General features: G+C 49.5%; 1 protein-coding gene across 1 annotated transcript in view; it reads left to right on the forward strand.

The window, feature by feature from the left end:
* FSTL1 (follistatin like 1) overlaps positions 1-18,919 on the forward strand; it is a 71,870-nt gene that overhangs the window by 39,107 nt on the left and 13,844 nt on the right. The window contains exons 3-5 of the mRNA XM_019548709.1: positions 11,604-11,708; positions 14,974-15,103; positions 15,661-15,693. Coding sequence (XP_019404254.1) covers positions 11,604-11,708; positions 14,974-15,103; positions 15,661-15,693 — 268 coding nt within the window. The remainder of the gene's footprint in view (positions 1-11,603; positions 11,709-14,973; positions 15,104-15,660; positions 15,694-18,919) is intronic.

Here is an 18,919-nt window from a genome sequence, read left to right on the forward strand (position 1 = left end):
TGAGCTTTAAATAAAGCGCCCTCACCATCATTTTAAAGTTCAGGAATGCTGATACACAAGATGCAGGATGCTGCTGGAGCATGGTAATCACCACACTGTAGCAGACTCAGTCAAGTCTGCTTTGATAAGCTGGAAATACAGCATGTTGGACCAGCTCCCCACTCATGTATAGGCACCTTCTGGTACTAAATTTAATGCACATTAGGAAAAGCGCATTAGTGCATATGTAGATGCGCCCCTTGTCTTGGGCCCTGTAGCCACAAGTAACAGTCTTTCATCATCCTCTTTTATAACTACCCTTCAGGTATTTGAAGAATGTTATCAAATTCCTTCAGCTTCCTCTGTCCCCCACACACCTTCTCCACACACCAGACTGAATAACCCCAGTTCTTCCAAACATTTCTCACAATATTTCCTAGATGGAGGTGATGGCTGAGCTCAGACAGCAACTTGTGGGGGAGCCGGACTGATTCACTACTACCTTTGAGGTGCATTGAGTGCCAGGTGTTCTTGCTTTTAATAGGACACTACAAAAGAAAGCTTGCTGCCCCCCTCCCCCTTTGTGCCCATTGCTGCAGCTTGTCATTGGGTTCTAGCAGAAGGTTTCTGTAGCTTCCTGCTTTTTCATAGCTCTGCTCCTTCTCCAGTGGGATCAAACTGCTCTGTTGACAGCAGGATCTCAGGCTTGGTGCTGTAACTGCCACTCACTTTTGGATCTCACTTCTCCCTGCCTTACTGCCAGCCACCACCAACAGGACAGTTCCTGCAGGAAGAGTGGATTGGCATTTTTATTGCATGATGAAGCAGAATAAGTCTGCCTGCTCTACTGGTCCTGCACTGTGAGGTGGAGGATTGCAAAAAAGGCAGTGTGCAGTTGGTCATTAAGGCACAGATTCACAAATGCCCCTGCTATAAGCAGCAGACCCACTCCACAGATTCATAGATGCTAGGTTCGGAAGGGACCTCAACTGATCATCGAGTCTGAACCCTTGCCTAGGCAGAAAAGAGTGCTAGGGTCAGATGACCCCAGCCAGATGCCTATCCAGCCTTCTCTTAAAGATCCCCAAGGTAAGGGAGAGCACTACCTCCCTTGAAAACCCATTCCAAATTTTGGCCACCATTACCATGAAGAAGTTTTTCCTGATATCTAGCCTAGATCTGCTCTCTGTCAGTTTGTGACCATTGTTCCTTGTTACCCCAAGAGGTGCCCTGGTGAACAGAGCATCTCTGATCCCTTGCTGCGTTCCCCTAATGAATTGGTAGGCAGCTACAAGATCACCTCTCAGCCTTCTCTTGCAGAGGCTGAAGAGGTCCAGGTCCCTCAGTCTCTCCTCATAGGGCTTGTCCTGTAAGCCCCTAACCATGTGAGTGGCTCTCCTCTGGACCCTCTCAAGTCTATCAACATCCTTCTTGAAGTACAGTGTCCAAAACTGGACGCAGGACTCCAACTGTGGTCTGACCAATGCAGCATAGAGGGGAAGTATCACCTCGTTGGATCTATTTGTCATGCATCTGCTGATGCATGATAAAATGCGGTTAGCTTTGCTGATGAGCAGTTAGCTTTGCTTTGGGGAGCTTTGCTCCCTTCCACTTCAGCATTCCTTTTCAAATTGGTTGCTGTTAATCTAGGAATTTTCTCTCACTCTGGACTCTTTCTGTGTCTTTGGGCCCCTCCAGATGTTCAGATAAAGGCATGATAGGATCTAATGCATGATCCACACCATCACGCCTCCTTGCTGTGCCACATGTGCATGTCAGGAGGCATGTTTGTGGGATCCAGCATCAGAACCAATCATGCCTAAGCTCCCTGTGCACCACCAAGTAAGTAGCAAGCTTCCCGTGGTTGCAAGCCCCACAGCTCACAAGGCTCACAGCTTTGGCTGCAAGCCCTACAGGTGATGAGGCTCCCAGCCCGGGGAGCACCTGGTCACATGTTTAATTAATGGTGTGATAAGAAGAAGCCATAATGTTATCTCACTTTTTTGTAGAATAATTTTGTGGCTTATTCCTTGTTTTACCATGCCATTAATTGTTTGAATGTGTTTGCGTCACAACTTAAGACATGATTAATTGATTAATCAGATCTTAAGTGTAACATGTAAATAGGGCCGTAGTTTTACTACTGGGCCTCAGAGTATTGTCATAGGATTTCTAGGTTTGAAATAACTCTGAAATTTTGGGGGATCAGACACTAGTTTAAAAGGAAAAAAAACCAGACTTGTATTGCTGGGGAGCTGTTTGCAGAGCAGCTCCCTGCGAACAGTTTTGCTAGAAGAGGAGGCACGAGTCCTGCCTGTTAAATGACTTTCTGCTTTCCCAGGTCACAGAGCCCCTCTTCAGCACCTGGAGCCATAACTGGAAAGCTCTCTTAGTCCTGGCACAAGACTTTGACAAGACCTACTCCCCCTCCCTTCCCTGCTGGCTGTAAGTGTAGTGTGGCCATGTGGGGCTCAGGCTTCTCTGTTACCATCTGTGTGGTTGCACCTGTGATACATCTCAGGGCTGTCTGTGCTACTGTGTCCTGCAACCCAGAGCTCAGCTTTGGTTCAGGAGAACAGCTGTTACTGAGCAGGTTGCTCTTGCTCATGCTGAGCCAAATTAGCCGCCCGTGGGAGCCACTCAGGAGGGCAGAACACTGAGCTGTGGGAGGCAATCCTAGCAGCCCCTGCCAGGGAGTAATACTCCCTGGGGCTGTTGTGGCCTATTTGCATTGTTGGAGCATTTGCTATTAAATAACTCTTTACATCAGGGCTGTTCAACTGCAGACCTGTGGGTCAGATCCAGCCTGCAGAGTCATGTCATCTGGCCCTACTGGGCTCCCCACAGATTTTAAAATTTGGCAGTGGGAGAGCAGGGAGCCTTAATTGACACTTCCCTCCTGCTGAATTTCAGGACATGTGGAGAGCCCTGTTGGACAATTGTGTACCCAGGGCTGAGGGACGCAAGGTCCATTCCAGGCTCATAGAGCTACGCCAAGGTGGCACAGGTCCTGATCTGGGCTTACAGGGCTGGGTGGGTTCTGGCCCATGGACCAGCCCTGTGCCAGTCATCTGGCTCAAGGAGCCCAAGGGTGAGCACCACTGATCTACATAGTGCCTTTCCCCAGTGTAGACACGGCCTCTGTCTTGCCCTTCTCTCCTGGAAGGAGCCTGTTTTTGAGCTACTGGAACTTCTCCACTCCCTGATGGAACTAGGAGGACATACCAAAATATGAAGAGAGGAAAACCAATGAAATGTCCTCCTTTGAACCCTCAGGGTGTCAGATGAGTTCTTGGCTAGTCCAGCCACCTCTCATTTCAGGTTGATCATGGATGGGAACATGGTGTAATTCCCACTATACTCAGAAATGCCTGACTTGAGTTGTTTTCCATTAGCAAAACCCAGCCCCTATGAAATATTAATCTGTTAAGCTTTACAGATCCTCCAGGGGCGTCACTGTGTGGTGTGATCTATTTACAATGGCCCAGCCCATGGCATGGTGTGAGAGCAGGGGATGTGAGAAACCTGTGGCTGGCCTGAGCTGCTACAGTGCAGATTCATTTAATTTGAATGGGCAGACATAGGGTGGAGCAGGCTTTTCTGCAACTGGGGTTTCCCCAGGGCTTCTCTTCCTGGCATTGTGTCCCATTGGCCATCAGTTGTTGGCACCCTTGTCCTCTTTGTTGGCACATTGCTGATCTGTCAGGAATGAAATGACTTGACAAGGGAGACACTGTCAGAGCCAAAGTTAAGTTGGGAATGGAACAGGAGGAGGCTGTAAGAAAAAGAGCAAGGACCAAAAGGGTCAGAAGGGTGTTAAACACTGGGGACCGTTGTCTGTAGCGTGGCAGGAGGGCTCCAGGGGACTGGGAAAGGGCACAGCTGAGGAGCTGAGAAGTGGAGGCAGTTGAGGACTGTCAGTACTGCAAGCCTGATGCCAGCTGACAGCAGCCCCCACAGGAAAGGTGCTAGAAGCACAGGGGCTTCCACATTTATATCTGGCTAGCAAGACAAGCCTGTCACAAAGGTGCTGTTACCCTGTTGGCAACAATAAGACCTGCCACCACTGGGGAGCCACAAGTGGGGCCATGCTCACAATCCAGTTTGAGCAGATCTTGAGTTCAGAACTGTGCAGGGTGGGCCAGAGTTGGGTGTGAGAAAAGAGGCTGGGTTGCAGATGCCTGCTCTGGGGACATCCTCTAAAAAATATTTGGTGCTGGGAAAGGCTAAGAGTTGGCTCTGAACCCCTGTTTGTACCTAATTAACCTCTGTTGGCATTGCTTCTTGGATGGGATGCTATTCTCAGGGCTGGCTGGATTCAGCATAGATGGAGTGGGCTGAAACCCAAGTCTCAGATTAGTACCCTAGGCCACATCTGGGGAAAAATCAATAAATAGTTCTCAACGGTTACAAAAGAAACCTTCCGAACAGGTCCTTTATGTACTGCATGTGAAGTGGCCCACCTGAGGTAGCAGCTCTGGGAGGGGAGAATTGAAACTTCCATCTTAACAAGGTTACCAGTAGTTTTACACACTAGTTATGTATTGATTGTCCTGTTTGCTGACATTGTTAGCTGGTTTCACTGCTGATCTTTTCAGTTTGTGTAGCAGTTTCTGAATTTTCTCTCCATCACACCAGGCTGCCACCAAATCCAAGGGGCTCTGGTTTGCTGTGGAGAGAGCCTAGCCTTTTTTCTTTAGCCATAAACCAGAAACGTCCTCTCTGAGAAGGCTACACAGCTCACTGGAGATATATACAGGCTGCCCATGGTTCCTTTGGTGTATGTGGTTCCTCTCTTCCTAGATCTCAACAGGAGGTCTTGCTTCATAAGGGCCTAATTTGCCTAGAGATACAGTCATGTGATAGGATGGAGGTGAATGAGCTGTATACTTTCCCTTTCCCCAGCCATATGCTGAGGGCTGTTGGTTTTCAGGGCCGCTTTTCAGAGCTGGCCTCCCTCAATGGAGAGAGCCCAGTTCTGGGGATCAGGAGGTCTAGGTGTTTGTCCTGGCTCTAGGTGGCATTGAACTACTTATTACGCTGCACTAAAAGGAAGCTGTCGGCAGTTTTGGAAATATTAGGATGCTCTAGCCAATGTTCAGTGGCAGTTTTCCTAGTGTACACAATGCTTCCCTGTTTCAGTTGCCCTTTGTGTAATATAGAGATGATAATCTTGACCTGCTTCTCATCAGTCTGTGTAAGACACTTTGATTTCCTTGGACTTAAGGCAGGAACAGCACTGGGCCTTGTATGAATGACCAGTCTCGGTAGTTTTACTAGGTTTTCACAGCTACCACATTTACTAGATTCTAAGACTAGGTTCCCCGTCTTCTCCTCTCATCTTGGAACTGAGTACAAGGCAGCAGAGGGACAGGCAGCTGCTGCAGCTCCGGCCCAAGCCACAGCTACTGCTTGTCCCACTCTCCCTGCCCCACTCTCCCCCCACCTCATCACCCTCTGCTGTCCCTTCCTCTCCCTCCCCCCAGGGAATATGGTAATTTTGGCACAGAGGAGGAAGAGAAGGAGCCCAGACCTACTCAAACTGCAGTCAATGGCAGAGCTCCCTATTGAGGCCAGGCAGAAGGCAGGCTAGGGTGGTGCCTTAGATCATTTTTACAAGCAGTCTTAATACGGGGCCAAGTGCTTTTAATTAGTGAGCTGTGCTACTTAAAAGTGCCCGGCGCTGCATCGGGAACACATGCGTCAGCAGTGCACCTCCCCACTGAGAAAATGGCAGTGGTGTGCGTGCTTTGAACTAAAGCACATCAAACACATTTTAGTTCAAAGCGCTCTGCTGCCATTTTCTCAGTGCGGAGACATGCTGCACTGCTAATACACATGATGCATGAGGCTGCCAGAACACATCAATTTACGTGCTCCAGCAGACTTGATTAATCGAATCTGTTCCAACATGCTTGTTTTCCAGCGCATCAGAGCAGGCTCCTCACATGTGTGTAAAGGCCCTCTGAGACTTAACTGGTTTAGAGAGGTATGAGCTTCCATAGGCAACAGTCAACTGTGAGAGAAGGACTGGCTCCCAGCTGAAGAGCCCGGGTTCTCTTCCCAGGGTAGCTAGGGCTATGAGCCAGGGTTGGTGGAGAGCAGAGCAGAGAAGAGAAGAGCAGAGCTTTATCTATGCAAAACAATTTGGGCAGTGCTTGGTTTTCAAGCTTATCAGTGCCCCTTTCTGCAGCATGTTGGTCTCTTTGCAACTTCTCACTTTGTGTGTGATGCCAGGAATCCCTGCTGGGCCCTGGGATGGGTTTGGGGTGTGCAGAAGGGGAACACACAGTCACCTATACTGCAGTTGCTGATGGAAGCCACTGTCCTCCCTTGCAAAGAGCTGTTGGTGCTGCAGAGTTTTTCATGTCTTGGCCTTCCCCAAATCTTCCTAGTTTTCTTGTGGAAAGTCTGTGTTTCCCCATATGAAGCCAGCACAGTAAAAGGTGGGGAGGGTGGGGAGTGGAGGAGGGGTGGCAGTTCCTAGCATGAGGAAGACCAGCACACAGTGCCAGGAAAGGGGAAGTGAACACAGGCTGCCCAGAAAAAACCTGACAGGCCCCTGCACATGGTGAGATACTTACTTACTTTTTCCTCAGTGCAGCATCTCAGCTCTTCCTGCAGACTGGTGGTCATGCTTACCCACACACCCCTCCACTCACCCTTGTATGCCATTTGCGCACTTGTGTATGTGCTGATATGCACAGACCATAGGACACACAAACAGCTGCTCATGGTCACATGTATGCTTCCCCCTGCAGGTAGGGACACAGACACATGTATGGACCTGGGCTTGCCAGCACATGCAGACAAGGATATGACACACTCAGAAAAGCACAAAACTCATGCAAGTGTGTGCTAAGTAGAGCACTCAGCAGAGATATGCTCTTGCTAGTACATACACACAGGTAACATGTCCCAAGGGCTGAGGAAAACAGGCTCTGATGTGCCCCCAGCCCTGGATCACTCTGTGCAGGGGGCTTCCTGCCTGCCCTCACTAGCAGTTTCTGCTGGAGATGAGAAGCAGCAGCCCCACTGCCTAATTTTAGATCTCACCTTGAGGGCTTGCATTGCTTGTTGCCATGGCAATTGCTCCCAGCCAGGGACAGCCTGTAGGTACCTAAGAAATGTCTGTCTCTTCCTCACCACCTTCTCTGCACCTAGTGTCTGCTGGGGAAAGAGGCAGTTAATATATCGTGATGCTGACCCTGTTGCGCAGTTTCAGGTCCTGTGCACAGGATCTGCCACTCTTCCTCCTTTCCTGTGCTGGGACTGGCTTTCTAGGTTGTGTTCCCACCCTTATTGGAGATTGGCTGGGTAGATGTGCTCCCTGGCCCAGTGCAGGTAGGGTAAGTGTTCAGCTGGCTCAGGTCTGCTTCGCTATGCGCAGGTGTAGTGAGGAAAGTCTGCCAAGGGTGGTGCTCAGTCCTGAGAATAGGGTGGAGTGTTCAGGACCAGTTCCTGGGGAGGGGGCAGATGAAGAGCAAGGGAATAGTAAGTCCCCTGTTCAGAGACGCTTGGGAATAGTGTTTGGTACTCAGTGGAGGAGACCCCAAGGGATTCCAGTATCTCATTATGGACTTTTTATGGCTGCACTCACACGATGAAATGTAATGTCTCCCTGGTGGCTGCTAAGGTGCCTGAGCTGACTGGGGTGTCAACCACACCCAAGATGGAAAAGAGGAAGTGTTTTCCCTTAGAGTCCCTTGGGCATTCTTCCCTATCATGGCCTTCTGTCCTTCTTGTTCTATATGCTAATAAACCAAGGCCTTGTCCAGCTATTCAGTTTCTCCTGGGAGAGTTGCTGCTCTCCCAGGAGAAACCATGAGTATACAGGTGTTTTCTCCTAGAGTAAAAATGGCCACTCCAAGAAAAAAACAAACTGAGAACAACCAGACTTTAATAACTTCTGCGAGATTTTGTCCTGGCAGAGCAAATGTCTGTACATGCTCAAAGAACACATCAACCCAACCTGCTGCAACAGGCGAAATACTGACACTCGGAGAAAAAGGAAGATGTAGCTAAAATCACAAGTCAGCTCCTCCCTCCACCTCCCCAAATCATGAGACTTGCTTAACAGTGATTGTTTTTAAAACCATAACACAACATGATCTGCTTTGTTTGCTTTCTGGTATTTGGGCTGTGCAAGTATATCCTTTTGTGTGTTTCCAGTGACCATCAGGACTGTCTTTCTGCTACTAAACCAAAGCTGAGATTCTTGCTTATTCCTGGGACTCCAGGAGGTAGAGCTTGAAGTAAAAGAAGCACCAGGTATCATAGGAAGGTCCCTCAGTCAGCACTGATTTTCTTGCTGTCACCAAGAAGCATTTGGCAGAGCCAGAAGCTGAGCCTGAGAGTCCTGACTGGCACAAGTGCTTTTACCACTGCAGTATTCTGTGCCCTCCACTGAGTGGTACCCAAGACTCCACACTGGGGATCCCTGCCAATGATTGCTTGGGATATGGGTTGGATGCAGCCAGAGGCAGGAAGGTTGAGGCCCAATGAAGCATGCCATCCTTAAGGCACCATCCTGAGACCTGATTTTATTTTCAGCCTGACCTTCACTCAGAGTAGCCAGGATTTAAGTTCTGGCCTGATGCACCATGCATGGCCCACATAGGTTAATTTTAAAACCCCAAACCACCTCATTTTGCCTAACGAGAAGAATTGGAGCAACTATTCCCAATCTGTCACCTGGACATGAAAAAGGCAAGTTGATCTTGAGGATCATTTCCTGCTGTGTGCTCCTGCCAGTATTCCAACCCGCCCCTGGCTGCGTCCCAGCTTGGCTACCAGGGGAACCCTCTCAGGGCTGCTGCCCAGGATGTATTGACTAGGCAGGATCAGGAGTGTGGAGAATCCTTAGCAGAGTCTCTGCCAAGTGCCCATAGCAGTGGCAGCTCCAGTTGTCCTCCGTCTAAACCTCAGCCTAATGAGAACCGGAGACGTTTGAGCTTCAGCACAGACCCAGCCAGAGGGAGGGATGGCTGCGCACCAACACATGGGAGTGAGTGGGCGGAGGGGCAATACTGCCACCTGTTGCCAGGCATTTGAATTGCAGCCCTGGTTGGCTCAATTTCGAAATATGGTGTAAACTTTGTTTCTTTTTGTTCCAGACCCTGAGTTTGGTGCAATAGTGGGCATTGTGGAAAAATCTCAAATAGATCATTAGAGATCATGCAGCATGCTTTTTTACTCCATTTGTCCAACCTAAACATTTCCTTATGCTTTTCATAAATGAAAATATTACTCATTCCCTGTCCTATGCTGTTGCATAGATTTACTTCTGTTAAACAGCCACGGTGTCCACTCCAGAAGCAAAGCCATTCAGCAGAATGTAAAATGGTTCCTAGAACAGAAATCAAAAAGGGAAAAATTTTGATTAGTTTATTTTACCTAAGAGTGTCATACTTGCCCTGCCCTCCCAGGCAGACGTGGATGCAGTGGCAGTGGTGGGTGTGTGGCAGCCAGGGGTTAACACAACCACTCCTCTCCTTGACTACCACCTCCCATTCCCAGCGACCACTGCCAGCTGGTGTCTTTACCAGCCCTGTGGGCTACATGACATGGTTCTGCAGGGTGTAAATTTGACTCCTCTGAGCTAACCTGTTCCTCTTACAGAGAATATTAAAGACTCATATTTATGGGGGAGAAAGAAAGTACTGTCATGAACTAGAAAGTAATTGTGAGAAAATAGGAGAAAAAACATTGACTAGGAAGAAATCAGTATTTATTCCTGTGAATTGTGGTCATCCAAGGAGTGGCCAATATTTCCACGGTAAGACTGGTGGTGTTTGATATAGATTTCATAGAATACATAGATTTCTAGGATCAGAAGGGACCTGGCAGATCATCGGGTCCAACCCCCTACTCCAGGCAGGAAAGAGTGCTGGGGTTAAGTACCCCAGCCAGATGCCTATCCAATCTCTTCTTGAACACCTCCATGGTAGGGGAAAGCACCACCTCCCTTGGAAGTCCATTCCATATTTTGGCAACCCTTACCATAAAGAATTTCTTCCTTATGTCCAATCTAAATCTACTTTCCTTCAGTCTGTGGCCATTATTTCTGTTAACCCCGAGGGGTGCCCTGGTAAACAGAGTGACCCCTATTCCCTGCTGCCCCCCCGATGAGTTTGTAGGTAGCCACAAGATTGTCTCTCAGCCTTCTCTTGCGGAGGCTGAAGAGATTCAGGTCCTTCAGTCTGTCTTCGCAGGGTCTTACCTGCAGGCCCTCAACCATACGAGCAGCCCTCCTCTGGACCTTCTCAAGGTTATCTACATCCCTCTTGAAGTGCAGCACCCAAAACTGGATGCAATATTCCATCTGCGGCCTCACCAGTGCCGCATAGAGGGGAATCATCACTTCCCTAGGCATTTATTTATTATCTGAAGAAAGGGATGAAGAGGAAAAGCAGCAACATTAGCAGCTGATACAATATGTATTCAAGTTAGTTCAGTGAAGAGAGAATTATGCAGCTTTTTGGAGGGGCCCGCCCAGTGAGGGGAACAGGCAGCAGGATGACAGATGAGACTTTCTACAGAGAAGTGCAGGGTAATTTTAAAAAGAAAAATCACTAAAGGCAGCTCAATAAAAATGCCAGCTCCATTATGCTGCAGTGGTTTAAAAACAAGCAAAAAAACCCTATTAGGGTGCATGCACAGTGGGATCGAAAATAGCACTGGAAATGTTAGGAAACTGTTAGATAAATCAATAGGGCACCCTCAGCTGAAATGCTGTGTACAGTCCCAGTCACCTCCTCTCCATATTGCACTGTAGAAATAAACAACAAGAGCAATCATTTCTGAGGCAGGGATCAGCTGTCAGATGGGAGACTAGAAAACTTCTTGCTTCTTAGGTTGGCAGGGAGAGAAATAGAAATGAGGGGATAAAGAAATGTAAAATAATGGCTGGAGTTGAGAAGGTCCATCCCACACTCCTACTTACCTTGTCTAGGGTACTAACACAGCCCTTGTTAACCTTGTATTATTTCCTGTACTTACCTTTACAAGATGAAATGGGGCAGGTCTGTTACCCCAAGGTACAGCTGGGAAATTGAGGTCACGCAAGAAGTCAATGGGAGATCACGGAACCAGACGTGGGTCTCCCTAGGGCCAGTGCCCTTGCTAGTGAGCTATCATAGTCTCTCAGAACGCAAGGAAAGGGAGCTACTGAATGCAATTAAAAGGAAGCAAACGGAAACCAGATCAAAAATGAGAAATTTTAGCACTGTTTTATAAAAGGTGCTGTTAACCCATAGCAGTCAGTGCCTCTGGTTGACAGTAAGTCCAGGAGTTTAATAGGATTCAGGAAAGGATTGACTGAATAAGAAGAATATTTGCCATGACACCAACCGACATAAAAATAGATGAGGTTTATAAATCAGCCTGCCTCGAGGCATAAGTCAACCACTAACTGTCTGGGACAAGACAGAAACTTCCCTCCCCCGCAGGAAAACAACTGTGTAATTGTCCAGCATAAGTACTCTTCTTCTGCAGTGCATGGGAATTGCCACCAGTGGAAACAGGAGGACCGGGACTAGCATAGTGGTGCAGAGAGACAGTGGGGATGACCTGTGTGCTGTTTTGAGTAACCCGTCCTCTTTCTTTTACTTTGTATCTCACAGGAAGAGCTCAAGAGCAAATCCAAGGTGTGCGCCAATGTGTTCTGTGGAGCCGGGCGGGAATGCACAGTGACGGAGAAGGGAGAGCCCACCTGCCTCTGCATTGAGGTAGGGCCCAGAGCAGCTGCCACATGCTGTGGTGGGGAGGGAGAGTGAGAGCTTGGATGACAGGCAGGACCCAACCAAAGATCCATGAGGCTGGAGCAAGAGCCAGTGGGGCTTCAGTGGGAGCTGTTCTTAGTCAGTCCCAAATTAAGAAGCATCTTCTGTCTACAGTTCCCAGCTAGTTTCACTTCCATATTCATGCATCATTTCACAGTCTCTGTAATTCACTTTGACAGTCTCCTCCCATGCATCAGAAACAGACTCCCTTTACACGCAACAGCCCCAGTGCCCTGCCACTATTCAGTTCTGTCTGCTATGCACGCACTGACCTGGGTATGGGGGTAAGAATCATAAGGATATAAGAGAACTAGCATGCAGGCACTGACCTGGGTATGGGGGTAAGAGTCATAAGGATATAAAAGAACTAGCATGCAGGCACTGACCTGGGTATGGGTGAAGAGTCATAAGGATATAAGAAGTGCCATACTGGGTTACCAGTGGTTCATCTAGCCTGGTATTCTATCTCCCATTGTGGCAAGTGTGGATGCTATACAAGAATAGCATTGAACTGGATAGCACTAGAGCAGGGGTGGGCAAAATGCGACCCGTGGGCCGGATGCAGCCTGCCAGGCCATTGTATCTGGCCCACAGGGTCCCTAAAACATTTAGAAAATTAATATATATCTGCCCCTGGCTGCCTGTCATGCAGCTCTCGATGGCTTGCCAAAACTCAGTAAGTGGCCCTCTGCCCAAAATAATTGCCGGCCCCTGCACTAGAGTGATCTATTCTCTAGTCCAGTACCCAGTCTGGCATCCACCCAGTGCCATTGGGGTGGGGGGCCAGGGTGAGTGGGGCAACTGCCCCAAGAGCTAATGCAAAGGGGTGTCAATAGGTGCTTCCCAGCCCAGGCAGGACACAAGACGGAGCCATGAGCAGTTCATCTGGGGGTAGGGGGACAGCGGAGCCCGCTGCTTCATGTGCTCCCAGGGAAGCATGGGGGGGTGCCCCCCTGATCTGTGCATGGGATGAGGGCAGGCTTCTGCTCTGGGCTTTGTCCCGGGTGCAAAATTTCATTGCAATGACACTGCATCCACCATTTACTGGGTTGGAGATGCCAGAGAAAACATCTCCAACTGTTCTGTTTGTAGAAAAGTAGGGTGGGAAGGGACCTCACATCTAGTCCAATCCCCTGCTGAAGGCAGGATCATTCTTATCCAGACCATACCAAACAAGCACTTTCTGACCTGTTTTTGAAAGCTTTGAGAACAGTCCTCATGCTCATGCACAACTACCAGGCACAAGGTCCAGGATATCAAAAACACACTTTAACTTATCACAAGTAAAACAGGGAATGAGGGCACTGTCCATGTCCTGCCACTCCAAGGACCAGGATATAGTTTGTTAAAATACTCTAAAGCAGAGGTGCTCAACCCCCAGCCTGTAGGATAGATCTAGCCTGCAGAGCCATGTCATCTGGCTCATGGGGCCGCCCAGGGGTCCAGAAATATGGCAGCAGAGGAGGGAGCAGTGGCAGCATTAATTGCCTCCTTTACTGCCAAATTTTTGGGCTTGTGGGAAACCCTGTGGGCCAGATAGCAAGGCCCTGTGAACTAGATTGCACTGGCGTGTAGCTGGATGCAGACATATGGAGTCGCACCAGGGTGCTGGATCATGCCCATGGACAAACCCTATGTGCTGATCCCATATGGGATGGAGCCCATGGACTGACCCAAATGTGGTGATCAGTTTGACCCTGAGCAGATGGGCAGGACCCTCTAACCAGGAACCTCTAGTTTATAAGCCCCAGCAGGAGCATCAGCACACCCCAATTAAAATCCCTAGCTTCAACTGAAGTCACCACCCAGTGCTTCTGAGGGAAAGCAAATAAAAATCCCTCTCATCTGTGTGACTTGGATGTTTGTAACCCTTTAGTGTGGAGCCCTGCCCTGTGTCTCTGACTTTCCAGGTAGGGGAGACCCTGCAAGAGGACTCCTCATATGGGGAAGGATACAGCAGCATCCAAACATTCAGTTGGCCTGGCACAGGAATCCCTGTAGTGCCTGGTCTCTGAGCCAGCCTGCTGTAAGGATGGCCCATGTACACATGTTAGAAAAGCAGTTCAGAGTGCTGTGTGTAGTGCAAGGATGCTTGGATGAAGAGATGAGCTTTTTCCAGCCTTAGGAACGCTTGAGCTATGACTGTTCAGTAAATTATCAACCGTGCTGGCACTGTGGGCAAGATAAACCAAAAGCAGTGGGGCCATAGCTGCATGGGCAAGCTAATTAGCATGGGTTGGGCTAATTAGCTATGTTAAGTGAGCGTGCCAATTAGTTCACTCCCAGTTGTCATGTGGAGGCAGTGACACAGCTTCTGCTTAAAAAGCAGCCAGCCCAGAACTGCATAGAGTACCTAGGGGCACCACTGTCAGGGCTGGAAGTTGACTGTATAGACCAGTGATTCTCAGCCAGTGTGTCATGGCACCCTGTGTTGCCTAGAGATCCTTTGTAGGGTGCCACACAGGGTTAGCACTGTTAAGTGGGCAAACATGATTCATGAGATTAAATCCAAGGATTTCAAATAAGAATCCACAGTATTAAAAACATTCTGATCTGTTTTGGTCTTTCTCTTCCTTTCAAACAGAAAAACTGCTCTAGTATTTTTCTGTAGTAAAACTAAGAGCTAGCATTTTCCATGGGGTGCCTCTGCATCATCAATTTGCTTTTAAGCACTGTGAAGCTTGGGGTCATCAGATGTCTATGATCCTTTGGCACAGACATCTCTGGTCCTCCATGAGCTTCTCAAGGTCCCTGTAGTCAGCATCTTAATAGCAGCCTTAGACTACCTTGAAGGGTGGCTATGAAAAGGATGGAGCTAGACTGTCCTTAGATGACAGAACAAGGAGCAGTGGTCTAAAATTGCAGCAAGGGAAGTTTAGCTCAGAGATTAGGAAGAACTTTCTCACTAGGAGGATAGTAAAGGCTGTGGAATCTCCATCTTTGGAGGTTTTTAAGAACTAGCTTGACAAAACCCTGGCTGGGATGATTTAGTTGGGGATGGTCCTGCTTTGAACAGGGGGTTGGCCTAGATGACCTCCTGAGGTCCCTTCCAGCCCTCATTATCTATGAGTCTGTGGTCCTGTCTCTCAAACCCTAGTGCTGTGGAGGGAGCCATGTAGAATGCACCTGAGATGAGATGACTCTGAGACGTGAGGCTGTCCTGGGATTCAGGGTAGGGGGTAAAGCTTTTCCTCTGGGGGCTCTTTTGCAGCAATGCAAAGCTCACAAGCGGCCTGTGTGCGGCAGCAATGGCAAGACTTACCTGAACCACTGTGAGTTACACCGTGACGCCTGCCTCACTGGCTCCAAGATCCAAGTGGACTATGATGGCCATTGTAAAGGTAAAGCCAGCCCTAAGGGCTTTGGGCCTACATCAAACAAGATCACCCAGGGAGGGGCTAGAGGGGAATCTGTTCTTGTAGGCAGATGCCTTTTGACCCCTGACAGAGTTCATGGATAAGAATGAGGGGTCACATGGCTCCCAATTGCATATCACTTCCAGTGACAGATTTACTCATCAGGCATCTTCCACACCCCCTGCTGTGGAGGGTGCAGGTCTAGAAGATGTAGATGTAGAAGATGGGCCAATCCATCCTTTCTGCTTGCATAAGCAGAGCCTACTCTGGCTTCAGGAACAAAGACTCACTCCAAGCTTTCGCCCAAAAGAGAGGGGGAATGCTTTGGTTCCTGGGAAGCTGTCCATCTGGCCTTCTGTGACAAACATTTTGGGTGCCCTTAGGCTATGGGAAACCTGCACATATGGAGTAGAGAGCCAAGTTCTGACATCAGCTGTCTGCTTCTGGGGTAAGAGGGGTCTTTGCTTAGAGCCATAGCCTAAATGAGCCAGTGATTGTGTTTCCTGCCTCAGTAACGTCCTATCCCCTCTTTTCATTAATAGAGAAGAAGGCCGAGAATCCAGCTGCAAGCCCAGGTAAGAAACCCCCAACCCCCACTGTGCCTGACATCTGGACATAGCCCTCAGCCTGATTTATTTGTGGGGCAGTAGGTGGATCATTTGATGAGGAACTGCAAGGCACCAGGGTAGAATGACTCCTAATGTGGTTGCAGGGGTCACCTACAGACTGGTGTGGTCCAGAACCAGCTCTTGTCTGACAGGGAGATAGGGAAAGGTGTGCTCTGGAGGTCTGCACACAGGACTGGGAACCAGGAGCTTTTCTGTTTCTCCTTGGCCAATACTCTTTACCTTCTTCTGCCTCAACCTCTCTATCAAATGAGGAATATTATTTTAATTAGTGATAAAACCATTTGATTCAAAATGATTTGAAGATGGAGAACCTAATACAAATTTTATAACTATCATTATTAATTTATTATTAGATGGTAGACAGGCTAGAAAACTGCCTTTTGCCCCACAGATGGGCTCCCTGGCTGTAGCAGAACCTGAGCTGCTGAAGCTACTGATGAGCTCCCTGTTATCTTCCCCCTCCCCCACATGGGCCCTCCCACACACAGCCCTGGCAAAGGGAGTTGCATTCTATTTAGGTTTATGCACTGCCAGCTGAATTGTCCTGCAACGAGGACTTCGCTAACCCTGAGAGTAAGGGGCTCTGCACTGAATGCTCCAGTGGGCCACTGCAGCTTAGATGTACCAAGAAAGAGGCACAAGGTAGAAAGAGCCCATTTTGACTCTGTGAAAGCCCTCCCTTTACTTGAGTTCAGTGGTTCAGAGATGGAATAAAAACAGAGCCCCATATGCTGTTCTATGTGAGTGCTTGATCTCAAGGCTATCACCTCTCAGCAGGCCATTGCTAGCAGAATGCTACCTCACCCTAGTAGGCAGTCTAAGTGAAGCTGGTGTCTAATACTTGAATTACCCCAACCAAAGGGCAGGAACAAGTCTGCTACCCTTTCTGGACAAGTAAGCACCCTCATTGTAGGAACAGAATAAGATGCCTGGGTGTCTCTGGAGGTTAGTTGTAGTTGGGACAAAGGTTAGGACCCTCCAGTGGCAGAAGTATTAACTGACAGCCCCGCCCTCCATTCTCATCACCCCTGGGTTTGGCTGCCATGCCTTGGTCTTAAATGATAGAATGGGGTGAATGGGAACATACCTGGTCTTTGAGGCAGTCCATCTCACAGGTTAAGGAAAGTCCCACCGGATGTATTTGTGGGGCCCCTCCTCCCCTACACCCTTCCCACACGCTTCCAGATGAGGTGTTCTGTAGCAGATGTTGACAGCTTTTCTTTCAAGCCTCATGCTGTAGCCTCTCTGATTTTCCTTTCTCCTTTGCCTCTAGCATTGTCTCTTTAAAGAACGCTGGACCCTGTTCCAAAGCCTTACTTTTTAAGGGTCACAAGTCCAAACAAACAAAACCAGGGCTCCTTTGGTGAGTCATTCCAAACATTACAATGACCCTTCTGGAAGCCTGAGGGCTCCAGCTGCTGCAGGCCTTTCCCACCTCCTGCTGCTTTCTGAGCCTCATTCCTTGGTTCTGGCTACTCCCCTCCCAGTTCCCTAGGTACTACCCGCCTGCCCACCTGGGGTCAGCCAAGTTACTGGGAGTCCCTCAGGCCAAACTGCTTGCCACCTGCCATCCACTACATCTCCTGTCCAGTGAGGGAGGAGGCTTCCACTCCTCTGGAGGGAGGGAGTGTGGCTCCACTCCTCTGCAGCTTCCCTGGTGCTTCACCCCAGTGCGCCACCTCCAGCAGCTTCAAATGTGATCCATGCAGCCTTACCAAGCAGTCCAGGATCTCTGCCCGTGCCTCTGTGACTGGCTCATGGTTGTTGAATACCATGCTCCCCCAGCTGTTTCCTATTCCTTGCCTGGCCCATCTGTCTTCCTGGTTTGCGATCCAGGTAGGCAGTCTGGGAGGGGCTTTTCTAGATGCTGTATTACCTGATAGGTGTCCTGTACCCAAGCCCCTGCTACACTAGCTCTGTTCCTATAATGGGGACGCTTGCTTACATGTCCATAATGGGTAATAGCGTTACCCATAGACCTTGAGATGGATCCTGAGAACCAAGAATGGTTTGAAGAGCCAGTCCCACCAAATTAAATACAACTGTTGCAGGGCACTGAAGTGCCTGCTCCTAAAGGACAGGTGTGGGTTGCTGGGGCAACCACAGAGGTCAGCTGACTGGAAGGGGGCAGGGCCTGACCTATATAAACAGCCCAGGCTGAGGCCATAGGCAGTTCCCCTCTGGCAGTTGTGGAACATGGAGCTCTTCAGGCACAGGCTGAGTTGAGGAGCCTGAGGGCCTGAGCACCTTATGAACGAGGATACCAGGCAGAGGAGCCCCTGGTAGGGATTTGGGGGAAGATAAAGAGCATGACAGTTTAGCGTTTATGTTTGGCCAGGAGGCCTGAGTTTGAGTTGGGGCCGAATGGCCGATGGTTTTGTTTGTTGTTACACCGGAGGACCGTGTGAGGCTGTAGGGGTTGGTGGAGGCCTCATGGGAGCTCCCCAGTAGCGTGGGGGTTCCTGGCACCGAAGAGGGTGCTGCGTGTTGGGGTGGCATAGACCCTGGCCCTAGTGGGGCAGTGTTGTGCGGGGCGAGGAGCCCAGTGCGAGTGAGTGACCCAAGAAGGCAGGTCTGGGGGCCAGGCACGGCTAAGGCCACCTGAGCCCCGATCGTGGGAGTCGCGAGCAACGCCCCAGTGTGGGCGTGAGATGGGAATAAGGAGCCCCAGGGAGGGCGACTGGCATTTTTATCAGGATAAGCCCCAGGGAGGGCGATTGGCATTTGTATCGGGATAAGCCCCAGGGACGGCATACTAGAATAAGGAGCCCTGGAGAGGGTGATTGGCATTTGTATTGGGATAAGCCCCAGGGAGGGCATACTGGAATAAGGAGCTCCGGAGAGGGCGAGTACAGGAATAAGAAGCCTGGAGAAGGGCGAGCGTATGGGTAGAAGCCCAAGGGAGGGCAAGTACAGGAATTAGAAGCCCGAGGGAGGGTGAGCATACAGGTAGAGGCCTCAGAGAGGGCCATTAAGGAAAGACCATACTTTTCTTTTTGGCAGATAGAGGGGAAGCTGGGGAGGGGACCATGAGAGGCCCCTGACAGCCCACCAGACCCCTAGCTCCCCAAGACCCCCATGACCCTTGCCTGCTTCCCCAGCTTCCCCCACCTGCCCCAACTCCCAGACCTTTAAAGAAAAGTCCCTGTGCTCACTGGGTGCTGCTGGGTGG

This window comes from Crocodylus porosus, unplaced genomic scaffold (assembly GCF_001723895.1).
Source record: "Crocodylus porosus isolate Cpor-Errol unplaced genomic scaffold, CroPor_comp1, whole genome shotgun sequence".
Taxonomy (NCBI): Eukaryota; Metazoa; Chordata; order Crocodylia; family Crocodylidae; genus Crocodylus; species Crocodylus porosus.